Here is a 10987-nt window from a genome sequence, read left to right on the forward strand (position 1 = left end):
TCTTCTGCCTCAGTTATTCTGCTATTGATTCCTTCTAATGTAGTTTTCATTTCAGTTATCATATTGTTCATCTCTGTTTGTTTGTTCTTTAATTCTTCTAGATCTTTGTTAAACATTTCTTGCATCTTCTCGATCTTTGCCTCCATTCTTTTTCCGAGGTCCTGGATCATCTTCACTATCATTTTCTGAATTCTTTTTCTGGAAGATTGCCTATCTCCATTTCATTTAGTTGTTTTTCTGGGGTTTTATCCTGTTCCTTCATCTGGTACATAGCCCTCTGCCTTTTCATCTTGTCTGTTTTTCTGTGAACGTGGTTTTTGTTCCACAGGCTCTAGGATTGTAGTTCTTCTTGCTTCTGCTGTCTGCCCTCTGGTGGATGAGACTATCTCTATACTGATATTTCTAATATAAGATTACAGGTTTTTTCCTTTACTGAAATTGTTTTATATTATGCTTGTATCTTTTTTTCACACTGAAAACCTTGCCTAGCAAGGGTGTTACCAAATTACTATAACTGATTATTTGCTTTCTTATAAATCTACCCATATTATTTTAAAGAAATCAATATAAATGTTGCAAAAACAAGATTATTGAAAAAAGCTTAAAATTTCTTTGTAGCTCTTTTTGTCTTTAGGATAGATCCAGTGTGACTATACAGTCAAAATACTGTGTTTTAAAGCCACATGAATGAATCATTGCCTTTCTTTAGTCATATCATCAATTTGATATACAGTTAAATTAATTTGCTTAAACTTGATTTAATTTTTAGGGATTGATTTTTTTCTATTTTATTTTATATTTTTTAAAAATTTTATAAAAAAATACTTTAAATCATGAATCCAGTTAGGAACTCTTGTATTAGCTATATTTTTCTGAGATATAATTATCAGATATTTTCCTCAGTTTGTCCTTTGTCTTTGTCTTTGCTTATGATATCTTTTCATCATGCATAAGTCATTCATATGTATTTTTAATGTAGCTAAATTTATTAGTCTCTAACTTGCTTTTGAAATGTGAGCCGTTTTTATTACAATTTTCTCATTCCTCAATTAAAGAGGAACCTATCCATATTTAATTCAAGTATTTGTAGGGTTTTCATTATTATATTTAGATCTTGCATCGATTTGGAAATTATTACTTAATAGTACTTTATTTTTTAAATATTAAGCACTAGGGATATAATGTGACCAGAGCAACAATATCTAGTTTCTTTCAGAGCAAATGTTCCATTGATGTACGACAGACCACAAAATTTCATATAATGGAAAATGTTATAAAGACAATAAAAAAGATGAAGTGTAGATACAGGCTAAAGAGATGCCTCTCTGATAAGATGATATTTGAGCTGATTTCTGAAACACAAGGCGAAGCTAGCCATATCAAGGCCTGGAGCAGAACTGTACAGGCTGAGGGAATACTCAGTACAAAGGCACTGAGGAGGAATAGACCTTAATGCTTATTAAATGCTTAGTATGAACCAGGCACAATACGGAAACCCTTTACCTGCATTATCTCATATATTTCTTCTAAGAGCCCTTTTGGGTAGATATCTATTAGCACCATTTTGAATATGAAGACCCTGAGTTTGGGAGAGTTTAAATTATTGGCCTCTTCTCAGTCGCTAACTTGGTTTAAGCTCCCACAGTGCAGTAGTGAACCCTTGATTTTTCTCTCTCCAGGCTTTCATGAGAAGGACAAGAAGCCGTATTGCAGGAAGGATTTCTTAGCCATGTTCTCACCCAAGTGTGGTGGCTGCAACCGCCCAGTGCTGGAAAACTACCTTTCAGCCATGGACACTGTCTGGCACCCAGAGTGCTTTGTCTGTGGGGTCTGTATACTCACTTATCTCTTGGATTTAGGGAAAGTCAGGGTTCTTCTTTCTGAGAGGCAGCTGGTAAGAGGGTTCACAGCTCGGGATGAGAACTTGACAGGGGCCTTCTTAAAAGAAACACAAAACACAGCCTCCATTGTGGGCATTTGCTTGTCTGTCTTGCCGATGGGCAATATTCTAGCCTCTATTTGTCAAGAACCCGAGTGAAGTCCCGCACTGGCAGGAAACTGGCAGGGATTTCAAGGCTGAAGTTTTGCTGATGCTTTTACTGCTTGACATCTGCCTCCCTTTTCTTTTTCTTCTCTCCACCACCCCACCCAGGACTGCTTTAGCAGTTTTTCTACTGGCTCCTTCTTTGAACTGGATGGACGTCCCTTCTGTGAACTCCACTACCATCACCGCCGAGGAACCCTTTGCCACGGGTGTGGGCAGCCCATCGCTGGTCGCTGCATCAGTGCCATGGGCTACAAGTTCCATCCTGAGCACTTTGTATGTGCTTTCTGCCTGACGCAGCTGTCGAAGGGGATCTTCAGAGAGCAGAATGACAAGACCTACTGTCAACCCTGCTTCAATAAGCTCTTCCCACTGTAATCTCAGCTATACCTACACCCTCTTCTGATTTGCTATAAAATTTAAACCAAGAGAGGAAAGAGTACATTTGTACTTACTGACCTTCTGCTCAATAGGCTTACAGAGAAAGCAAAGATGATGAACAAATAAGGGAACGTCTAGATGTTACATGACTAGGCTTGTGGTATTAAGTTTTGATTTAAAGTCTTACTTTTTTTTTTTAATCAGGTACTTGAATTTAGATCTGGGACCAGCTGTCTAGTGCCTCTGCAGATGTATTTTCCACATGCACACATTCATTCCACACTGGTTTACTCACATTTCTCCATTTTCACCCCTATGATGACTCTACTCAGATATTCTCTTTTCTGGCCCTCGTAACTGGGTCTTTTAAGCTGCCCACATTTCCCTGTGACTCACTTTCTCACAATCACTGCTGCAGACTTTATTCTTGCTGTTGGGAATCATGATATCACTCTTAAGCTCCTTGCATTTCCTTTCAGTGTATTTCTTTTTCAAGAGAAAGTAGATTTTTAACTGGACAACTTTGAATACTGACATCATTGATAAATAAAGTAGCTTGTGGTTTTAATGACTCAATGTCATATTACTTTGGTAAATAAACTTTCTGCTTCCCATGTTATATACTAGGCACAATGTGCAATTAAATTTGTATCATACCTCTTGTTTACTTCCATACAATGGACACTTCGTTTAAATCAAAAGAAATTAAAAGGGGGGACTCCTAGTCACTAACTTTTCTCTTAATTTGGGCTCATAACATTCACTTTATTTTATTTTTTGCACTTTGGTGATTGATTAAAAGATGGCAAAGCTTCTTAAAAGTTTTTCATCACTTTGTTTACCTATGGAAAAAGTGATTTCCACTAGGCAATTCCAAATTCATATTTGCATATGTATGCATATCTCCAAACTTATAAATTTGTATCTATTTGTCCAATTTTCTTGTATATCAATTATATCTCAATAAAGCTGTTTGAAAAAATGAAACATGCATCTTCCTTAATTCATATTTGTCTCATAAAGACAAACAAGATGGCTGTTCTTAGAGCATCTCTGAAGAAAGATGCTATAAAACCTCATTTCACCATTTTCCAGTTAGAATTAGGAAATCCCAGGCCCACCTAAAAAAAATCTCCACTTAATTATTTTTTCCTCTGAAAAATATTATAAGTAAAATTGTACAGGGCTTCCCTGGTGGCGCAGTGGTTGAGAGTCCGCCTGCCGATGCAGGGGACACGGGTTCGAGCCCTGGTCCAGGAAGATCCCACATGCTGCGGAGCAACTAAGCCTGTGTGCCACAGCTACTGAGCCTGCTCTCTAGAGCCCGCGATCCACAACTACCGAGCCCATGAGCCACAACTACTGAAGCCCACGCGCCTAGAGCCTTGCTCTGCAACAAGAGAAGCCACCGCAGTGAGAAGCCTGCGCGCCACAACAAAGAGTTGCCACCACTAGCAGCAACTAGAGAGCCCGCGCAGCAACGAAGACAACAACGCAGCCAAAAATAAATAAATATATTTAAAAAAAATTTTTTTTAATTACTGAGGAAAACTCCTTCACTGGAGGTATTTTTAAAAATAGGGCTGAAGTTGGTGTCTTTAGATTATTAATGTGGGCCCAGAATTTCTTGGAGAACTGAAATGGATTAAATGATTCTTGCTAAGCTGTATCATTTTGGTCTCCTTTATTGGAACGGATGATAAGGGGCTTTTGAAAATTAAAAGGAAGTAGTAACAGTTAGGAACTCCAAAGGCATCCAAACTACGTGGGAGGTCACCCAGGTAGTGAGCCAGCAGCTGGGTTTTTGTCCTGTTGGGCTGGCTGAGAACCAGACTAAGCAAAGTATATGTTCGATCTCTAAACATCCTCTTTACTGCATGGGACTCTGTGATGTCATTTGCAGATGTTAATATGGTTGCTTTGGGAATTTGACAAAGGAAACTTGGGTTTTAACCCTTAAGAAAGAACATTCAGGGGCTGACTTTTTTTTTTTAAGGATTAGCTCTTTTGAGATTTCAGTAGAATCTATGTATTTAAAAGTTTCGAAGAAAAACCAGAGTTTACTAAGGTGAAATTAAGAAGTGAAAACTTTTTCTTTTCATGATGAAAGTAAGTGGTTGTATATTTGTTCAAAAGGAGATGCTGCCTTCAGAACCAGGGTTTTAGCAACAAGGAAACCACTCAAAATTTTAAAGTTCGCCTGTTTAAAAAAATACTATTATCACACTGATATATACCTGTTGACTCTTGGTTCTGAGTAAGTTATAGCTTTTAAAATATAAACACAGGGAACTCTACCTAATGCACTGTGGTAACCTAAATGGGAGGGAAGTCCAAAAGGGAGGGGATACCTGTATGTGTATGACTGATTCATTTTGTTGTGCAGTGGAGGCTAACACAACATTGTAAAACCACCATACTCCAATAAAAATTAATTTAAAGAAAAATGTAAAACCTACCCTCAAAAGACAGGTTTTTCCCACCTGTGAGGCTATATATTTTTATAAAATAATGTGCCATAGATTGGGGACTCTGTTCTCAAGGAGGAAATCCTCAGTTTGGCCAATGATTCTTTGCAATAAGTACAGAGTCCTCCAAGGTGGTACTTCGATAAAGATGGCCATCATTTTTCTGTATGAGTTCTAGCACGTAACCTTGTAGGATGGCTGCTGGCTACAGGCTCCCTGTTTGTGACCAGCAGAGGGAGAGAGAGTACTTTTCTCTATCTTTGCAAGCAAAAGTCCCGAGATCATCCTAACTGTACTAGCTTAGGTCACATACCCACCAGTGATTTTTGCTGGGGAATTGTACTACGCAGCTTGCCTTAAACCAGACTAGATCATTTCCAGAGTTAGGGGCAGGACTAAGTTTCTAAAAACACAGGGGCTCTGTGGAGGAGATGTGAATATTGAAAAATCTGGGTACTGGTAAAAAGAGGGCAATCTTGAATTTATATGACTCTATGTTCAAAAACAAAAATATTAAAGAGCTTCTGAGTTTCAAGATAATATGGAAGGTAAACTAGATCTTTCCAGTGCCCTGAGGGAACATGCCTGAGAACTTTACAGGATGTTAAAGCAGAGGAGAGCCAGGAACAGGATGTTAAAAGCAACATATGGCAGAGATACTGACCTTCCCTAGGCCCTGGGGGGTGGGGCGGGGCACGGCATCAAGAAACATCAAAAAGCAGCTTCAGTGTGAGAATCTGAGAAGAGAGATCTTCTAGCTGAAATAAAGGTGAGAAGGAGTGACAACTCTCTCTAGGGGCAAGTGTCTCAGGTGTGAGCAGGTCCTTAATAAGGGCAGACGTGGCAGCCACTAAAATATGAAACTAAAAAGGTGACTACTTACCCTCAAAATATTGTGGAGGTTGTGTTATTAGATAAAACTCTCCATCAGGGCAGCATGTAAGTGCTGAGACCCCAGAGGTCAAAGGGGAAATGGAAACCTGGGATCCCCTGGAGGAGGAAGAAAGAATTCTCAGATCAGTGCTGGTGCTTGAGTTGTGCTTGTTACAAATGTATAATTTTGCCCAGAGGCAGCAATGTCTCAATCTATTTGGTAAAATACTGTTAACGTAGGAGGTTCCTCCTCCCCAGTTTCGGTAAATGCATAGTGTTTAAATCAACTTCCTGTGAAAAGACATCTCGTAACTGTATTTAGGTTGACAGGCCATGGATTCTGATACTTGCATAGACTTTCTGGCATCCTGGTGAGAGCAATCCATCTTGCCTCCCTATTTTAGGTATCACCAAATCTCAACAAATACTGCATTCTAGGAATAACATTTCTGCCTGGGAAAACTATCCCAATTCCAGTGAGAGATATCTCAGATCACGGGTGTAAATGATACAACTCCTATAGCTGAGAATGACCAAATCAAGAAATCAGACAGGACTTTACTTCCTGTAAACTTTAACTCAGAGTTGGTGAGACAATTTGATTTTGGATTTTATTGCCTTTGGACTTTGATATGCTATGTTGCATTATATGACGGGGCTAACTGGGGATATGAAACAGAATGGAAGTACATTTCTCAGCATCATTTTTTTTCAGTCTAGTTTCTCCACAAGGAACTGCACGGCTCCCATGTTTCAGTCCATGTGCTTAGGTGGGGCTGACTTTACGCTCAGCTCCAAGTCTCAGGCCTGACCAGTAAACGTTCTTTGTTCTTCTGGATCAAGGTGATTGGATCAGGGGTAGATATGTGACCCTAGCAAAGCCAATCAGATTGCTCCCCAGGACCTTCCCTGGACTTATTGGGAAAGAGGTCCCTGATTTGTTTAGGATTCTGGCTCGGAGGATATCAAAAGCCCTTTGCTGCTGAGAAGTAGTATCTTTAGCATCACTTGGGGAGCCTGAGAACGAAGCCTACACAGAAGAAAGTAGAGATAAATAATGGAGAGGCAATGTCTTCTTTTTTTTGAGCCACTCAGTCTTAGCATATCAGCATCTTAGCGTCAGACTGGGAAGCTGTAACTTTTCTTTTTTTGCTTCAGCCGATTTGAGTTGGAATTGTGTCACCAATTAATTGAGTAAGCAGAACAGACATATTCTTCCTTTTGTAAACTTAAAGTATTGTGAATAAATGAACGAGTAAACTCTATAGTGGTACAGAATGTACACTGCATGTCACCATGAAAAACAAATAGACCAAAAAACTATCTGCTCACTGCCCAGTACTTTTTACATTAGAGCACAGTGAAATGCTGTATTTTAAGTCTGAGGCATCCTGTGCATAGCTCATATATTTAGAAAACAAACTTCTTGTTCCTGTCCAATTTGTTAGTAAAGTTGAGTAATGTGTATCAATATCACTAAGGGGGCAAAAAAGAGGGAAGGGTGCTGCCATCTTCTGAGATGCAAAAATGTGTTGAAAATCATGTTATATATGCTCCTTTGTCTAGTGCCCCTGCATAGAAAATGAGTAGATCTTTAATGTTACTGTAATGCTGTGTATTTGTAGTGAAAAATAGTTTAAAAAACTTGATGCCTTACTTGCAAACAAAAAAGGAAAAACATTGGAAAATTATAAGAGAATTATATTTACCTTTACCCGAAAGTTGGTACTTGAAGAAAATTAGGTTTATAAGAGCTTGAGAGAGACAAAGAAGACATTTATAGAGATGCTGAGAGGAGATTGTAGGGATACTTTTTAGTGCTCTGGAGGTTGAGGGTGATGGTTTTCATTATGTCCAATGACACTGGGAAAATATGACTTTCCCTGTCTGGTGCCCTTGCATTTTCAGATATGAGTTAGGAAATATCGGAGGCTCAAAAATAAGGTGGGGGAGCTTAGAGAGAGAGATGTTTTCCTAAAATAATCTGAACATTTTGAGAGAGAGGGAAAGAAGGAGGGGAGAAAGTTATGGGATATACAAGAGAACTTGTGAGTTGGACAAGGTGAAATTTCCAGAGCTTCCAGTAAAGAAGGAAACATGGGGAAACAAGAAGGGTGACATACAACACACTCTGTGGGGAACAGTGGTTGTAATGGGGATCCCGTCACTCAGTTAATTCCCTTACGCAAATTGCCTGGGGACACTACCTTTCATCCTGGAGTGTCTTTTAGTTTGGGCTTTCCTAGAAGTGGAACCTGAGACTAGAATTCGTGTGCAATAATCTATTTAGGAGGGTGTTGCTGGATGTACAGGTGGCGGGGGGTGAGGGAATGAGACAGCAAAGGACCAATTCAGCGTTCGTTAATGAACAGGTTGCTGCTGGGGAAGTTGGAGCTCAACACTCTTTGTGACCTCTGAGGTTTATTGTAGACCACATGGGATGCCAGCTAGTCCCCCCCACCCCACCTCTGCCTCCCTCTATGCAAGCTGGACATGCTTCTGACCAAAGAAAGCCTTTAGTCTGAGTCACAGGTGCTTGCAGTAGGAAGCATCAGCGTGCCCCTGGCCATGAGTACCACCAGATACGGAAACTTAGAGCATCTGTTGGGGAAAGTTATAAGGAGGTAAGCATGTAAGAAAAAATTCACTGGAAAGGTCTTCGAGTCACTGATGATCACACTTGGAATGGGTCGTAAGCCATTTGTTTGCAGAATTTTAAAATGTTCCCAGTTCTAGAAAGCTTAATGCATTACACTAGCTTACAGCTAGTGTAGTAATGGCGGAGGGGATTTAGGGAGGAAGAGGGTGGGCAATGGGATTATTATTTCCGTTTCACCTATGGAAAAATGATCAATTACATGAATAGGCCAAGATCACTCAATTTTAGTGATAGCACTAGAACCAGGCCAATGTCTGTTTAGTATCCCTTGCCTGGGACACTTTCTCTTAGGCTTTACTTCAACAGTGTAAAATACATCTCAGAAATATGTCCCATGAGGTGAATTTTCAAGGGATGAGTGAGGGCACCAGGGCAGGAAGGGTGATCCAGTGGTGCAACCTATGTTGTTTAGGGGTATAGTGGCAAGAACTGTAGCCTTGGTATCAGACAGACCCAAGTTCACAGGCCAATTGTACCACTTACAAATTATGTAAACATTAGTTAAGCTATTTATCTTCTCCGAACTTCAGTTTCATAATATGCTCAGTGTGGGTAATAATACCTCCCACGTGGGTTTGCTGTGAGGATTAACCAAGATAATAAGTGCGAAAGAGCTTTGTAAACCTCCAAGAACCATACATAAAAGGCATTAACAAAATAGTCCAAGAGATATGCAAGGAAGTCAGTATAGCTTCCCTCTGCAGAATTTCCATGGAGACTGTGAAACCATGGCAGGCTTTTAGTTGTTTTTGGATGATTTTAGAAATCTTTTTTAGGGATAAGGATGAAAGCTGATGGAATTGAAAATGCTGGGAGATTAGGAGAAGAGCTTCAGTGTGAGCTAATAATCTTCCTTTGCAGCAACATATTGACAAAGTAATGCTCAAGACAGAATGATTTCCATGGCACAGGAAATCCATCCAGTTAGCTGCTTCCCCTAGATAGAAAACAGCGAACCCAGGTTAAGGAAGCAGAAAGAACCAAGGGAAAAGAGTTCAGGAACCTTCCAAGGCCATGATGTTCACTGCCTGTCAATGGCTTAACCATAATTCAAGGGAAATTCTCAGGCATCATTATTACTTGTATTAGTTTTGCCAGAGGTGCTATACCAAAACACCACAGACTGGATGACTGAAACAGCAGAAATTTATTTTCTTATAGTTCTAGAGGCTGGAAGTCCAAGATCCAGGTGTCGACAGGTTTGGCGTCTCCTAAGTTCTCGTTCCTTGTCTCGCTGATGGCCACCTTCTCTCAGTTGTCCTCACATGTCCTTTCCTCTGTGCATGTGTCTCCCTGGTGTCTCCGCCTCTTCTTATAAGAACAACAGCCCTTTTGGATTAGGGTCCCACCCTTATGGCCTCATTTAATCTAAATTACCTCTTTGAAGACCCTATCTCCAAACACAGACACATTGGGAATTAGGGTTTCAACACATAGATTATTTTTTCTTTCAATTGAAGTATAGTTGACTTACAATGTTGCATTAGTTTCAGACAAACAGCAAAGCAACACATGGACTTTGGTGGGACACAATTCAGTTCATAATATTACTTAAAAGGATACAGTGGCAAAGATATAATTCCACATGCTTTCTGGTCATAAGCTTGGTGGCTTCACTCTGTTATCTAATTCCAAACTCATCAACAGGCAAATTTTGATCCTTTTTTTTTTTCTTGATCTTTTTTTTTTTTAAATAGGCACTTTATTATAAACACAGGTCATAAAGTCCCAGACTTACCATTAGCCACATAAATATAGACCCTGCTCACTGTTTAATATTATCAAGCTTGTACAACTTTAGCATGGTTTTGAGGCCAGCAACCTCAGTGTCTATCTAAGTGGGGGTCTGATCTTGCTGAGATGTAATATCACTATTTCTGTTCTCATTACCAGCAGCTTTCTTTTGTTCAATGAATACAGTTCTTTGATTCAGCTCTTTTCTACACTGAAATCGAATTTTGTATCTGTTCTGATTTTTATTACTTCATCCATAACTTGTTTTAATTGATACAGTTCAAGTTTCATTTTCTCATTTTCTGCTTTGAAGGATGGAAATTTGCTCCTCTTCATAATAATCATATCCTTTTTCACATTAGCAACCTGAGACATTATCGGCTGAAGAATGATGTCCTGCTGCATCTTGGTGACATATCTTTGTAGATGAGATCCATGTTGGCCTCCATGATCTTGACCAATGCAGATGCAATGATTTCTGCTTGTCGAGTAGTAAACCCATTTCCTTCAAGTAAACACACTAAGGCATGGGTTTATGGTTCATTTGGGACTGATATATTTGAACTTTAGTTAAAATATGGTGACAGCTTTTATTTTACAATTTTTTATTTTATTTATTTATTTGTTTATTTTATTTTTGGGCTGTATTAGGTCTTTGTTGCTGTGCATGGGCTTTTCTTTATAGTTGTGGCAAGCAGGGGCCACTCCTCGCTGGGGTGCGTGGGCTTCTCATTGAGGTGGCTTCTACTGTCGCAGAGCACAGGCTCTAGGCACGTGGGCTTCAGCAGTTGCAGCTCACGGGCTCAGTAGTTGTGGCATGTGGGCCCT

General features: G+C 39.6%; 1 protein-coding gene and 1 pseudogene across 10 annotated transcripts in view; one reads left to right on the top strand and one right to left on the bottom strand.

Moving 5' to 3' along the window:
- Positions 1-3412, top strand: part of LPXN (leupaxin) — a 43853-nt gene extending 40441 nt beyond the window's left edge. For all 10 annotated transcript variants that reach the window (XM_033413334.2, XM_033413364.2, XM_049713764.1 and 7 more), the window contains 2 exons: positions 1680-1828; positions 2153-3412. In XM_033413334.2, the coding sequence (XP_033269225.1) occupies positions 1680-1828; positions 2153-2422 (419 nt within the window). In that variant the 3' untranslated portion in view covers positions 2423-3412. The remainder of the gene's footprint in view (positions 1-1679; positions 1829-2152) is intronic.
- A 6718-nt stretch (positions 3413-10130) lies between these two features.
- Positions 10131-10689, bottom strand: LOC101271814 (mitochondrial calcium uniporter regulator 1-like; annotated as a pseudogene).
- Between the last annotated feature and the right edge of the window lie 298 nt (positions 10690-10987).

Source organism: Orcinus orca, chromosome 8, assembly GCF_937001465.1.
Source record: "Orcinus orca chromosome 8, mOrcOrc1.1, whole genome shotgun sequence".
NCBI lineage: Eukaryota > Metazoa > Chordata > Mammalia > Artiodactyla > Delphinidae > Orcinus > Orcinus orca.